Source organism: Oncorhynchus mykiss, chromosome 2 (assembly GCF_057628025.1).
Source record: "Oncorhynchus mykiss isolate SJ-2025 chromosome 2, ASM5762802v1, whole genome shotgun sequence".
Lineage (NCBI taxonomy): Eukaryota > Metazoa > Chordata > Actinopteri > Salmoniformes > Salmonidae > Oncorhynchus > Oncorhynchus mykiss.
The window spans coordinates 22,454,041-22,469,511 of NC_143023.1; the positions used below are offsets into that span (position 1 = coordinate 22,454,041).

Below are 15,471 nucleotides of genomic sequence, written 5' to 3' on the forward strand. Positions count from 1 at the left end.
AAGTACACTTCCAAGCAAGGGCTTTGGGATGGAGATGCAATATGGCAGTCGTGCCAGCATATCTCATGAGCCACCTGGTGGAAGGGGCTTTGTGGATCTGAGGCTCTTTCCCCTGTTGCCTCCATCAATCCTCCAAATCCCACCAACATCAGCTGCCTCAAAGCGCAACTGGTCCTTGTTTGGGAGCACACACACCAAAGCAGGCAACAGGCTGACCAATACAAGGGTTGAAAAATTGGTGGCCAGCCTGGCAAATTTGAGGCTTTTTGAGCCTGACAATGAACAATCCTTAACAAGGTTGGAAAGTGACAGTGTAGATGAGGCCTCAGAGTCGGATGTTCAAGAGGTGGACATTGAGGAGGTCTAGGGAGAAGACATGGACGCCTGAGAGGAAGACAACTAAAGCTTTAGTTTCTAGACTATCATTTTACAGATGTATGTTGAAAATGTTTTTGGGAGATGCGATGGATCATTGGGGATCATTCAATATTCCCTTTCATTTTGTTCAGTGAAATCATGCCATGTGAAGAGTCAACTCATTTAATTAAAGTAAAATTTGTAACCAAGTTTTTGTTTTTTTCTATTGGAAGGTTTTACCGGTAATCATTTGCAATTATGTCTACTTATGATAAGGTAAAATGTTTGTTTCTGTCTCCATATGATATGGTAAATATATCTAATGCAAAAAACATCTACTTTTAAATTATGTTAATATTAATTTACATATCTTCCCGTATATTCCCGTTAATTTCCACGGGAAGTTTCCACCTCTGAATTTTCTCCAAAATGTGCAACTCTAACCATGCGTTATTGATTGGAGGATGTTTTAATAAATAAAAATATGTTAATTTGGAAGTTTCAGAGAATTGGTACATCGCCACAAGTGTAATGGTGGGAACCGGTATTACTTTGTCCTTACCTTGCAGTTGGTCAACCCATACCACTGTCTAGCAAATGTCTGGAGAATCTGGGTTTTCCCCTCTGTGGGTGGTTTTCAACTTCAAAGTGGAAGCTAGTCTCTCTGTGTAGAGTATTGGTGGAATGTATGTTTTGAATGTAGACATCTGTCAGGTTTAGAGGAACAAGGGCTGTGGCTGTTGTGTTTCTATGTGTGTCATCTCCACCGCCACATTCTGCGTAAGCTAGAAATAAGACCTGTATGACATCTATGCTGCTCCGTTCATTAACTTATGAAGAGTGTTGGTGACGTCCACATCCCAAGTTCTACACCAATGCTGGGGGGGGAAACAATGATAAAGAAAGTCAAGCCTGCATACTGTAAAATGTAACGTGACACCTTGTTCCTGTCTTCTCTTACAGGAAGACTACCTTCGACATGTTCAACTTCCTGGCTTCCCAGCACCGCCAGCTGCCTGACATCAACCCCTACGATGAGGAAGAAGATGAAGTCCCACTCAAATCCACAAGGTCAGATTAGAGTTATTGTATGCTGGCCATTGCAAAGGAAGCTAGCTAAATGCTAACATCTTAAAAAAGGATGCTTTGGCTTAAATACTGCAGGAGCTAGTCCATGAAAGATCTTGTCTCGCGGAACATTCTTAGAACTTGTTGTACATGGCCGCAAGTGTTGTTCCTTTAAAAAACAACTTTCACATCAACAAATGATCCATGTATAAGTTTGTATACATAACATATCAATGTTCTCATTCAGACTTATGAGTAACAAAGGAGCTGTACAGCTACAGGTTTACATAAACGTTTTTATAGCTGGAACTAATTCACTAATGAAATGTTGTCCATTCCTGTATTTGTAACTCCCCTAAAGTGATCTTTGTGGTTGGACTAAACCATTCCGTCATTTCTGCAACTACCTCCTCCTAACAAGCCATGTTAAAAATATGTTCTACCCTCTTGTGTCTGAGTCTCTAGTGACTCTTTTCTCAGAGTTCAATGTGAAAGGTCAGAAGCACATCGTCATCTTCTTTGCTTATCCCTTTTCTCCTAGACGTGCCACTAGCTTGGAGCTCCCCATGGCCATGCGCTTCAGACATCTGGAGAGGACATCTAAGGAGGCTGTAGGCGTGTACAGGTCAGCACACAACTAGTCCTCATCCCCCCCTGAGGCACTGAGGTCAAAGCCAATACTATGGACAGAGCCTGTGACTATGATCATGATTCTGGGCTGAAGAGCTCATGTGTTTCTCAGTGGAGTGCCAGCTGACCCCACAATAGATCATTTGCAGTCTGTCTGGACAGGAAGCAGTCACTGCGGTTCTCTACAGCTATCACAGCAAACTAGAAACTGAGGCATGGTTTATATTTCCTGCCTCTCCCTTTTCTGCTATTATGTTATTCTGCTACAAAATGAATAGCATGAATTCCCATTGACTCAGGATCAGATAATAAATAAATAAATAATGTGATCATCGCATCCTTTTAATTGCCAAGGAGATTAGCTATGGAAACTGTTGTTCATACTTGGGCCTCTTTTGACATCTCTCTCTGGTGTAGGTCTGCTATCCACGGCCGAGGTCTGTTCTGCAAGAGGAACATTGATGCTCAGGAGATGGTCATCGAGTATGCCGGCATCGTCATTCGCTCAGTGCTCACAGACAAGCGGGAGAAGTACTACGATGGCAAGGTGAGATCAATCAGTCCAGAGTGTGGTTGAGACGACATAACTATGGTTTGTCCCAACGAGACCTTAGTTGGTGGACTTTTTAAAAATCCACTAATTGTGGGCTTGAATGAATAAATGTTATTGATACCAACATAATACATGTTAAACTAAAACTAAGTCCCCTGTCTCTTTTCCCTCCTTCCTTCACAGGGTATTGGCTGCTACATGTTCCGTATCGATGACTTTGACGTGGTGGACGCCACCATGCACGGCAATGCGGCGCGCTTCATCAACCACTCGTGCGAGCCCAACTGCTACTCGCGCGTCATCAACGTGGAGGGCCAGAAGCACATCGTCATCTTCGCCCTGCGCAAGATCTACCGGGGCGAGGAGCTCACCTATGACTACAAGTTCCCCATCGAAGACCCAGCAAGCAAGCTCAACTGCAACTGCGGGGCCCGGAAATGCAGACGCTTCCTCAACTAGGGGCAGGGGGAGGACGTGGTACTGCCACAGTCTCTGCAGGGGGAACAAGGCACAAGGGAAGGGGGTGCGAGCAGAGGCAACAGGGGAAGACAGAGGTTAAAATCCTTAAATTAAGGTTTTTCTGGGTTGGGAGGTGGGTGAAGAGAAAATACAGGAAAGGATGAGCCACTACGGAGAGACTGGGAGAGGAACCAGGGCCATGAGATGGGTAGCAAGAGGGAAGAGGAGCGCCACACAGAGACATGCATCCATAAGCTCACATTGACTTCTAACTAATATGCACTTGCCAGAGGTTGGACAAGTTCACCACAGGAGAGGGTGGAAGTAGCTACCGTTATAGTGTGGGTTTTTTCTTGAGAACAGGAACCCTGCAGACATCTGTTGTGGTTATGCTGGTTCTATGTTGCATGAAGGTATTTTCCTTGACGCCATAACGTCAAGTCCTTTCTGTTGAAATAAGGGTGGACCAGAAAAGCTAGACTTTGGAGATATTCTTTCTTTTGTTGTCGGGTGGCGGGGGTAGATTTTTAATTTTGACACTCATAATCATGTTGGCTCCATGCTATCTAGTTGATCCCTTAGCCATATCTCCATCTTTACTTGATCCTGTAATCATAGTTTTATTTATTTGAAATCATATTTCACAGTGCTCATCATGCGTCAGGTTGTACATATTTGCTTTCCGTTGACTGTTCAGAGAACCATGGTGCTAGATATGATGGGCAATAGGCTTGGAGGCTCCTACGTCAGAGACCCTGCAAATAATACCTATTTTTCTATCCATTCTCCACTCCCCTCACACAGACCGGGGAAGGGACCTCCATTATGTTCAGTTAAACGGTTAGATAACGGTTAGTGTCACCCTTATAGAGTTTGCTGCAGCTAAATCATATCTTTAAGAACTTTCCCTTCGCCATTTTTGTATGTTGCAAACACTACCCAATCCAAGAGTGAAGAGTTTAGCTGGAAACCTCAGTGCATCTTTTTTTATTTTAAAATATATTTTATTACTATCATGGCAAATGCTGATTACCTTTGGCAATAATATTAGGCCTACGACTTTGCTGCGTTACAGTTGCGCGTCTTTAGTGAACTAACAAAATCCAGACTCCATATTTCTCAACATTCAGTGGAGTTAACAAAGAACTGACTTCTCTCTCTGACATTCTCCGCAATCCACAAATCCACAAAGGGTGTTCATGTTACACCACTAAGAGATGTGTTATAAACTCTATATATTCCCGACTGTGTGGACTGACAGCACCCCTGTGCACTGGAGATCTCAAGCATAGCATTAGGCCAGTACTGTACTGTATGTTGCTCCCTAGGATGGCTTTAAGAGAGAATCATGTCTTGGTGTAAAACCAAGATGGGGAGAGAATGCACTCAGCACCTTAACGTTTGCTGTCGTACAACTTTAGACATCGCTGTCAGTTCAGTCAGACATATTAGGACATCAAATGTACACATTGTTCACATCTTTACAGGGGGAGAATGTTTGAGCTCTAGAATAGTTGTATTTATTCATGTTTCTGTTCCGATTTTGGACTGGTGAAACTAGCTTTGCTTAGTGTAAATGGTGGTGGTCTTGTGGGAAATCTTCCTCCCCTCGTTTCCTCTTTTTGTTTACTTTGTTTCCTCTTTCTTTTATTTGAACCTTGATGTTTGAGGAAAGTTGTGTATAACATTTCAGTCTTTACACAAGACGTTGTTCTAAAGCAGGTCTTTTTTAATTGTTTTTGATTTTATTTCTTTGTTCTGGTATAATTTTCATGGAGAAAGTACAGCAGGCCTTATTATCGGCAGGCCTTATAACAGAAGAATAGCAAGCATTCGAGTCCATGCTATTCTTCCCATCTGCGTGCCACAGAGAACCTTTCAAGCTAGAGATAATAATCTAAAGGAAATGAGCACTGTCCTTTTGGAATTTAATACACAGTAAGGAAGAGCTTAAGCCCGCCTGCCTGCGCGACCAATCAGTGAGATGGAGCCTGTATTCCCATGTGTCAATCATCTAACACCCTTAGCAGAGTTTGCCATTAACAGGATGCATCTGGTTTTCAGGGATACGGCTATCCTTTACCTAGCTTCCTTTTCTGCTTAAAACCGGATGTGGGAACACTTCTCAGAGGAGAAGGTTTCTCTATGCCCACTCCACTCCCCAACCTTTTGCCAGGATTCTACCTCAGTAGTTCTGACAGATGTTAAAGAATACTAATGCAAAAAAGAGGATGATGATGATAATAAGAGTAACGTGGTTTTAATGTCCTGCAGAGCTGGCCTGTGTGTTCGATGAAGCATACAAAGCACTAGTTGTAAAACCTGAAGTTACCATGACGATCTCTCCCAGAACTGGTTCAGAAAGCTGTATGTTCTATATGGTAGGGTTATTTTAAAGTATAACAAAGTGTAAAAGACATAAGAAAATGTGTGAACTTGTCTTTGTTACCTTGTACAAATAAACCCTGAGTTTGTAAATAATTGTATACATATTTCTAAACCCGTTTAATTTTTCTATGCACTTTTTTTATTTATAATGTTATTTGCTTAATAAAGATGTTAAGATGTTTGAACAAATCAGACTTGGTCAATTGAAAATGTAATTTAACATGCTGATATGACATTTATATAACATGCAATGTATAAGTACAGCAATATCATTGGTTGGTGATAATACATTTGACAATCGATGATAGTGATTGTGTGAGGGCCAGGTTGGGAACTTAACACCTGTTCTGAGCACCTGAGATTTACGATGCCATCTGACACACGTCAAATCAGTTTCCTTCATCTGATTTCGTGTGAGGATGATGTTCTATACACGGATCTTTATAGGAAACCTATTGATGTAACAGTTTGAGGGCTGTCACCCGCTTCCCATTAAATACAGTTTGCCCTACAGCCAATTCTGTCGCATCAAAAACATGGCTGAGGTGCAAAGAAAATTCAAGGGGAGAGGGTACAAAAATTGTCCGATTTAATACTGCCATTGAGCAAATCCAAATGTACAAATATTTACACAGGGATACTGAATGTCAATTTTAAATGAATATTAGTTTATATGTCAGCGCGCTAAAAAGGTTCCAACCAACTATTTGCACTATAGTACACACGTCTGTCAGGAAAAACTCTGCCGGGGCAGTCCCAACAGTTGTCTTATATACGGCTATACACAGACTAATTACATTTGCATGATTTAGAATAATTCATTCATCATTACCATTTTGTTTCATAACATGACAGACCAACACCTCACAAGGCTTCTTTCTCTAAGCTGAGACCTTGAAACAGATCTTTTGTTTGTTCTCAAAACACGTTCGTTCTGGGCTTACTGCCAAATTGCAGTTACTGATAGGTGTGACTTATCCAGTCAGCCACTTGCATGAACACAGAAATTGGTTTGTAGAACAGCACATGTATAGAATACAGAAATGAGTTAAGAAAAGCACAAACAAAAATGTCACTTAATCTCTTCCAAGGACAGTCTGGCAAAAAGAAGCATTCTTGCGTCTTCACTACCCGCTATTTAAAGTGCTCTGAACAAATTAAGGGAATCGTTCACAAACATTGCCACATTCTAAGATGACCGAATCGGTAATGTGTTTTCGGACCCTCCCTTGGTCGTATTCTTGTGGGACAGAAATCTCAATTGGTAAACTGATTAACCCCTGCACAATGTCTATTTGCACCTCTACGGGATGTAAACTACAAATGTAACGGCTGCGCTCAATGCAATGTCACTTACAAATGTACATCCCTTAAACACCCCCAAACAGGGAAACAGATCCCAATCAACGGTATTATGTATCTTAACTTGTCCTTGTGGTAAAATGATGTGGGTAAAACCAAGGGAGAATTAAAAGTGCAAGTTGTAGTACCATTATGTGCAAAAACTCGACGTACCCAGTTGCGGCCCACTTTTTGGAAGGGAACCACTTGATTTCATCCCTACGTTATATCGGCATCGAACACATCACCCTCCCTTATTGTTAAAACGAGAGGCTGCCTGGATCTTAAATTTAAAGACCCTTGCTCCCCTCGGGCTCAACGTAGACTTTGATCTGAAGCCATTATTGTGATTTTGCTATTCATTATAAATGTTATCTATGATTGTATGCTATCCATTCATGTTTTTTGTATGTTCTATTTATATCTGAAAATTAACCAATGATGTCAAGCCACACCCGGTCATGATTACAGACACCTGTGTGTGTCCTTTGACACTATAACAACTAGTGACCTGCAGCGTTTGTCGTTAGACCCTGATGAAGACAGCTTGTCTGTCGAAACGTTGGTTACTACATTATTGCATCTGAGCTCCTGGAGTGTGTGGCTCTCCTTTTTCAGGACACCGGGGTTAAAATTTCTTAAGGCTAGGGGCCAGTATTTTGACGTCCAGATGAAAAGCGAGCCCAAAGTAAACTGCCTGTTACTCAGGCCCAGAAGCTAGGATATGCATATAATTGGTAGATTTGCATAGAAAACACTCTAAAGTTTCTAAAATTGTTAAATAATGTCTGTGAGTATAACAGAACTGATTTGGCAGGCGAAACCCCGAGGACAAACCATCTAGGGTGGAAAAAATTGAGGTTATAGGATTTTCCAATTGTTTTCTATAGGAAACCTATTTATTTTGAACCTGGTTGCAGTTCCCATGGCTTCCACTAGATGTCAATAGTCTTTAGAAATTGGTCGATGTTTTTCTTTTGAGAAATGAAGAAGTAGTGCTATTCATTCCATGTGTCACTCAGAAGGTCTCTAGTATTTTGTTGCACGTGAACAGGAGCGCGCTCCGTGTTATTTTTCTTCGGTATTGGAAACAAATTATCCCGTCTTAAATGTATCAATTATTTACATATTAGGGTACCTGAGGTTGGATTAGAAATGTTGTTTGAATTGTTTTGACGAGGTTTACAGGTAACTTTTTAGATTCCTTTGTAGTCATGTTGGCCGAGTTGGAACCGGTGTATTTCCGAATCAAACACGCCAAATAAATTGACATTTTGTCGATATAAAGAAGGAATTTATCGAACAAAACGATAATTCATTGTGTCACTGAGACATTTTGGATTGCATTAAATAGAAGCTCTTTAAAGGTAAGGCATTTATTGTATCGTTATTTCTGACTTTTGTGTCGCACCTGCCTGGTTGAAAAATTATTTGAATGTGTTTGTATGCGAGGCGCTGTCCTCAGATAATCGCATGGTGTGCTTTTGCCGTAAAGCCTTTTTGAAATCTGACACAGCAGCTGGATTAACAAGAAGTTAAGCTTTATATTAGTGTATTACACTTATATTTTCGTGAATGTTGAATATTGATATTTCTGTAGTTTGAATTTGGCACTCTGCAATTTCACTGGATGTTGTCAAATCTATCCCGCTAACGGGATTGGCGCGTGAAGGGATCACTAAGAGGTTTTAACATCCCTGCTTTAAGTGGTAAGCGCCATGTTGTCACAGTTAAATATCTTATTTGAACCCTAATGAAAAAGAACAGTGTTCCCAATCACTGCCTTGCGACTTTGGGGTCCCCAAGGAAAGCATGCCTCCTACTGGCCCTCCTGTTATATCTCAGTGCCTTGGCAGGTGGTAGAGACTCCGTGATTGTATCTGGATGGAGCCATCTTTTCCCCACCCAACACAAAACACACCCAGACTAGACAACCGTAAGCAAGATGTGCTTGGTGCGTATTTCCACTGCGTCGTTCTGGTCCATTTCTCAGCAGCCTGGCCAATTGTCCTACAGTCCCGTCTGGGTGCTTGATGATGACCCCCTGCAGCACGGCCCTCAGGGGGCTATTTCTGTCCATCAAGGAATAGGTGTAGGTGTTCCAGGTGCCGGGGAAGGAGCAGCGAGATTCTAGGTGGCTGGTGTTCTTCACCCCAGGGATCTCCGGGTCCAGCAGGATCACAAGTTCCTCTATAACAAATGTGTAAATCATGTATTAATGGGTCGTGCCACGAAATGAGTCCCTTTTGCGTAGTGTAACTTGGAGAAAAACCTGATTTCACATCATTTTAACATTACAGTGCCTTGCGAAAGTATTCGGCCCCCTTGAACTTTACAACCTTTTGCCACATTTCAGGCTTCAAACATAAAGATATAAAACTGTATTTTTTTGTGAAGAATCAACAACAAGTGGGGCACAATCATGAAGTGGAACGACATTTATTGGATATTTCAAACTTTTTTAACAAATCAAAAACTGAAAAATTGGGCGTGCAAAATTATTCAGCCCCCTTAAGTTAATACTTTGTAGCGCCACCTTTTGCTGCGATTACAGCTGTAAGTCGCTTGGGGTATGTCTCTATCAGTTTTGCACATCGAGAGACTGAAATGTTTTCCCATTTCTCCTTGCAAAACAGCTCGAGCTCAGTGAGATTGGATGGAGAGCATTTGTGAACAGCAGTTTTCAGTTCTTTCCACAGATTCTCGATTGGATTCAGGTCTGGACTTTGACTTGGCCATTCTAACACCTGGATATGTTTATTTTTGAACCATTCCATTGTAGATTTTGATTTATGTTTTGGATCATTGTCTTGTTGGAAGACAAATCTCCGTCCTAGTCTACAGGTCTTTTGCAGACTCCATCAGGTTTTCTTCCAGAATGGTCCTGTATTTGGCTCCATCCATCTTCCCATCAATTTTAACCATCTTCCCTGTCCCTGCTGAAGAAAAGCAGGCCCAAACCATGATGCTGCCACCACCATGTTTGACAGTGGGGAAGGTGTGTTCAGCTGTGTTGCTTTTACGCCAAACATAACGTTTTGCATTGTTGCCAAAAAGTTACATTTTGGTTTCATCTGACCAGAGCACCTTCTTCCACATGTTTGGTGTGTCTCCCAGGTGGCTTGTGGCAAACTTTAAACGACACTTTTTATGGATATCTTTAAGAAATGTCTTTCTTCTTGCCACTCTTCCATAAAGGCCAGATTTGTGCAATATACGACTGATTGTTGTCCTATGGACAGAGTCTCCCACCTCAGCTGTAGATCTCTGCAGTTCATCCAGAGTGATCATGGGCCTCTTGGCTGCATCTCTGATCAGTCTTCTCCTTGTATGAGCTGAAAGTTTAGAGGGACGGCCAGGTCTTGGTAGATTTGCAGTGGTCTGATACTCCTTCCATTTCAATATTATCGCTTGCACAGTGCTCCTTGGGATGTTTAAAGCTTGGGAAATCTTTTTGTATCCAAATCCGGCTTTACAGTTCTTCACAACAGTATCTCGGACCTGCCTGGTGTGTTCCTTGTTCTTCATGATGCTCTCTGCGCTTTTAACGGACCTCTGAGACTATCACAGTGCAGGTGCATTTATACGGAGACTTGATTACACACAGGTGGATTGTATTTATCATCATTAGTCATTTAGGTCAACATTGGATCATTCAGAGATCCTCACTGAACTTCTGGAGAGAGTTTGCTGCACTGAAAGTAAAGGGGCTGAACAATTTTTCAGTTTTTGATTTGTTAAAGTTTGAAATATCCAATAAATGTCGTTCCACTTCATGATTGTGTCCCACTTGTTGTTGATTCTTCACAAAAAAATACAGATTTATATCTTTATGTTTGAAGCCTGAAATGTGGCAAAAGGTCGCAAAGTTCAAGGGGGCCGAATACTTTCGCAAGGCACTGTATATCATGAGCACACAGTCAACTTAATGAAAAACATGTTTTCCCATATCAAGAGGTTCATTAAAATAATTACTATATTAAGTGCCATATAAAGTAACAGGGATGACGATTTCATCTTAAATCAGCTATGAATCCCCTTTGACAGGGGGAAATGCACCTGCACTGTGATAGTCTCAGAGGTCCGTTAAAAGCGCAGAGAGCATCATGAAGAACAAGGAACACACCAGGCAGGTCCGAGATACTGTTGTGAAGAAGTTTAAAGCCGGATTTGGATACAAAAAGAGTTCCCAAGCTTTAAACATCCCAAGGAGCACTGTGCAAGCGATAATATTGAAATGGAAGGAGTATCAGACCACTGCAAATCTACCAAGACCTGGCTGTCCCTCTAAACTTTCAGCTCATACAAGGAGAAGACTGATCAGAGATGCAGCCAAGAGGCCCATGATCACTCTGGATGAACTGCAGAGATCTACAGCTGAGGTGGGAGACTCTGTCCATAGGACAACAATCAGTCGTATATTGCACAAATCTGGCCTTTATGGAAGAGTGGCAAGAAGAAAGACATTTCTTAAAGATATCCATAAAAAGTGTTGTTTAAAGTTTGCCACAAGCCACCTGGGAGACACACCAAACATGTGGAAGAAGGTGCTCTGGTCAGATGAAACCAAAATTTAACTTTTTGGCAACAATGCAAAACGTTATGTTTGGCGTAAAAGCAACACAGCTCACACCATCCCCACTGTCAAACATGGTGGTGGCAGCATCATGGTTTGGGCCTGCTTTTCTTCAGCAGGGACAGGGAAGATGGATGGAGCCAAATACAGGACCATTCTGGAAGAAAACCTGATGGAGTCTGCAAAAGACCTGAGACTGGGATGGAGATTTGTCTTCCAACAAGACAATGATCCAAAACATAAAGCAAAATCTACAATGGAATGGTTCAAAAATAAACATATCCAGGTGTTAGAATGGCCAAGTCAAAGTCCAGACCTGAATCCAATCGAGAATCTGTGGAAAGAACTGAAAACTGCTGTTCACAAATGCTCTCCATCCAACCTCACTGAGCTCGAGCTGTTTTGCAAGGAGGAATGGGAAAAATGTTCAGTCTCTTGATGTGCAAAACTGATAGAGACATACCCCAAGCGACTTACAGCTGTAATCGCAGCAAAAGGTGGCGCTACAAAGTATTAACTTAAGGGGGCTGAATAATTTTGCACGCCCAATTTTTCAGTTTTTGATTTGTTAAAAAAGTTTGAAATATCCAATAAATGTCGTTCCACTTCATGATTGTGTCCCACTTGTTGTTGATTTTTCACAAAAAATACAGTTTTATATCTTTATGTTTGAAGCCTGAAATGTGGCAAAAGGTCGCAAAGTTCAAGGGGGCCGAATACTTTCGCAAGGCACTGTAGTTATGCGCATTTATGACATCCTGTCTGGGTGTTCTCAAGCTATTGAGTGAGTGCTTATGTAACCTGATAGTGCAGCTGTTTTGGGTTATTGATGTGTAGTGACCTTGTTGAACTGAAAGAAGATGTGAAACAGCTGGGAAATTTGGGAATTTATGTAGTCAATGGGGAGGCCTGAGTTTGACCATTTTAAACAGATGGGTATTTATATAGTGAATTGGGGAGGCCTGAGGTTGAACATGTGAAACATTTGGGAATTTTTGTGGTGAACTTATGGAGCTGCTGTTAAGGGAGCTTGTGAAATGAAAGGGTATTTTCCGGGTAGGTCTGCCTGAGTATAAGTAACTGTTAGACTTGTCGTGTGTGTGTGTGTGTGTGTGTCTTCCTTTAAAATATCTGTCTTTCCAACAGTTAAAAATAATTATTATTTTTAAATATGTATTTTGTAGTTCTGTATGACAAACATAAAGGTTGAGTAAAAAAACAGAGGTATAGTTTAATATTGCATAGTAACTTTTAATAAGAGTAATATGTTTAAAATGTTGCTGGTAACATTAAATGTAATTGACCTTTTATGAAATATAAGGCTCTGTGTGTGTGAACCTGAGGCAGGGCGTTGGATTACAAGCAGAGAAACTTACTGGAAACATTATTTTCTAAGACAAATACATATGGTTGTGTGTGTCTGTATGTGTGCTTGTACCAGCGTTTTTTAAAAACCTGTCAAACCTCTGACCTTCCAAAAGACTTCTCGGCGTATCTATATGAAGGGTCAACAAATGTTTACAACCCTTACACCTCAGGAGACCACATAACAAATGTTTGAAAACAGTTATTTGTTGTCCTGGGGGTGGCTGTCTCAGTCAATCACACCATCCTCTTTTTGAAAGGGTAATTGTACTCTTTAAGATGGGCCCCTTTGGGCAGAACATTTCCATAATGGATATTTACTCCCCACCCCCCTGATTTCCTCACTAAGGTATGTATAGACTTTTCAGAATTGAACTCAGACACTGCAGTGGTTGGAGGAGATTTTAATTGTTTGTTGAACCCCCTTATTGACAAGTTTCCCAGCGGTATAGCTTCACTCTCTCCTCAAGCTAGGTCGCTTAAAGCTATTTGTGATGATCTGGTGTATGCTGATGTTTGGAGAACCTTTCATCCCTCTAACAGAGAGATCACTTTTTTCTCTGTGCCTCATGGATGTCAGACTAGAATAGATTACTTTTTGATGCCCAGGATAGGAAGCATAGTCATATCTGATCATGCGGAGGTGATCCTGGACATGAAACTCAATGGGGCATTCAATCTGTCAAGACATTGGAGGTTGAATACAACCATTCTTAAAGACCATACATTTACATCTTATTTTATTAGAGTTTAAAGCATTTTTCTCTAACTCTCAATCAACAGATAAACCCTCGCTCCTTTGGGAAACCTGTGAAGCGTACGCCAGGGGTCTGACTATGTCATACACAGCCACAAAGAGGCGGAAAAAGAGTGAAAAGCAAAAAATGTTAGGAACTAAATTAGGAACTAAAGAGAAGGACTACATTAACTCCCACTCCTGCCCTATTAAAGGAAATATCAGTCCTTAGTTTAACGTTGGACTCTCTCCTAACACAGGACGCTGAAAAGAAAATGAGATTTGTCAGGCAAAAGCTTTATGAACATGGAGATAAACCAGGAAAGTATTTGGCTTACCTAGCTAAAAAGCGAGCAGACTCACAGTCAATTGCTACTATTACTTATTCCGATGGCAATCATTTATATGAAAACAAATTGATAAATTACTCATTTAAGACATTTTATGCAAATCTTTATGCCTCAGAACTGACAAATGATGCACCCAAACCTCCCTACTATCTCCAAAGAACAGAGGCCTCTCTTTAATGCCCCTATTACTGAGGAAGAGATAATGTTCGCAATTAAGAATCTGAAAAATGGTAGGGCCCCAGGACCAGACGGGTTTTGTAGTGAGTTTTATAAGGAATTCCATGGTCTGATCCTTGATCCATTGCTTGATATGTTTAACCACTCATTTTCAAAAGACCACCTCCCTCAAACTCTGAGAAGCCAACATTTTACTGATTCTCAAACAGGGAAAATGCCCAGAGTCTTATTCCTCGTACACACCCATTTCCCTTCTGAATGTGGATATAAAATTGCTTTCTAAAATTATAGCCACAAGATTAGAGGACTCACTGCCACTAATTGTGAAAGGAGACCAAACTGGCTTCATTAAGGGCCGAAAGTCATGTAACAATGTCAGGCGACTTCTTAATATAATTCAAGCCTACCAATGAAGTACTATGGATGGCCTTGTGCTCTCACTAGATGCTGGGTAAGCATTTGACTGTGTGGAGTGGTCTTACCTATTCTTTGCTCTGACTAAATTTGGCCTAGGGGACAATATAAAATGGGTGAAAGTTTTATATGATGATCTTCAGGCTACTGTCCTTACTAATGGGCTAAGGTCAAATAGCTTCTCTATACATAGAGGTACCAGACAGGGCTGTTCTTTGTCCCCGCTCCTATTTGCACTCACTATGGAACCACTGGCCGAGGCCACCAGAGTAACGCCTGCTATACAAGGGCTTCTCATTGGTGATGTTCACCATAAAATAAGCTTGTACACTGATGTTCATCTCTAGTCCCGAGACTTCAATTACATCAAATCGCAGACATGCTTTTAGCCCCACTTCCTCTTCTCCTCAGTGTCTTAAATGTCAAACTGATACAGGCATCGTAACACATTGTTTATGGTCATGTACCAAAATACAAAGATACTGGTCTGGTGTTCTGCAAGAATTTGAAAAGATCCCAGGGGTTGATCTAGAATTGGACCCAGTTTATTTTCTGTTTAGGTGACCTTAGCAGACATGTTACTTCTGTGGGTAAGAGGAGGCTTTACAACATCCTTACCTTCGCAGCGAGGAAAAACATCCTCTTACAGTGGATTAGTGATAAGGTTCCTTCTATCAAAGATTGGCATAAGATACTATTTGAATGGGTGCCACTGGAATATCTGACATGTACATTGCATTCTAAAACAGATCCGTTCTAAAAAAGTATGGGAACCTTATCTAAAATATCTAGAAACTGAGGTATCAGGTATTGTGCTGCAAGGATTCTCTTAGAATGGTGGTGATCTATTTATTTCAGACATTGTACGTTCCATGTGTTGAACCTAACTTCTTGATTTAAACTGAGCTTTTGTGTTTAATTTCTATTTGTATGTTGGTTTAAAATGTGTGTAATGAGAGACGCAATGATGGGGATGAAGTGAAAGAAGCTCCGAGCGGGGAGAGGAAGATTGTATGTATATATGTATGCAGGAACGTGTAAGTGAGTGCTGTTTTTT

At 41.1% G+C, this 15,471-nt stretch overlaps 1 protein-coding gene across 4 annotated transcripts in view; it reads left to right on the forward strand.

Annotated features, from left to right (window-relative positions):
• LOC110538034 (histone-lysine N-methyltransferase 2A) overlaps window positions 1-5,644 on the forward strand; it is a 61,287-nt gene extending 55,643 nt beyond the window's left edge. For all 4 annotated transcript variants that reach the window (XM_090192845.1, XM_021624580.3, XM_090192842.1 and 1 more), the window contains 4 exons: window positions 1,321-1,428; window positions 1,967-2,050; window positions 2,473-2,602; window positions 2,792-5,644. In XM_090192845.1, coding sequence (XP_090048971.1) covers window positions 1,321-1,428; window positions 1,967-2,050; window positions 2,473-2,602; window positions 2,792-3,067 — 598 coding nt within the window. In that variant the 3' untranslated portion in view covers window positions 3,068-5,644. The remainder of the gene's footprint in view (window positions 1-1,320; window positions 1,429-1,966; window positions 2,051-2,472; window positions 2,603-2,791) is intronic.
• Window positions 5,645-15,471: the final 9,827 nt, after the last annotated feature.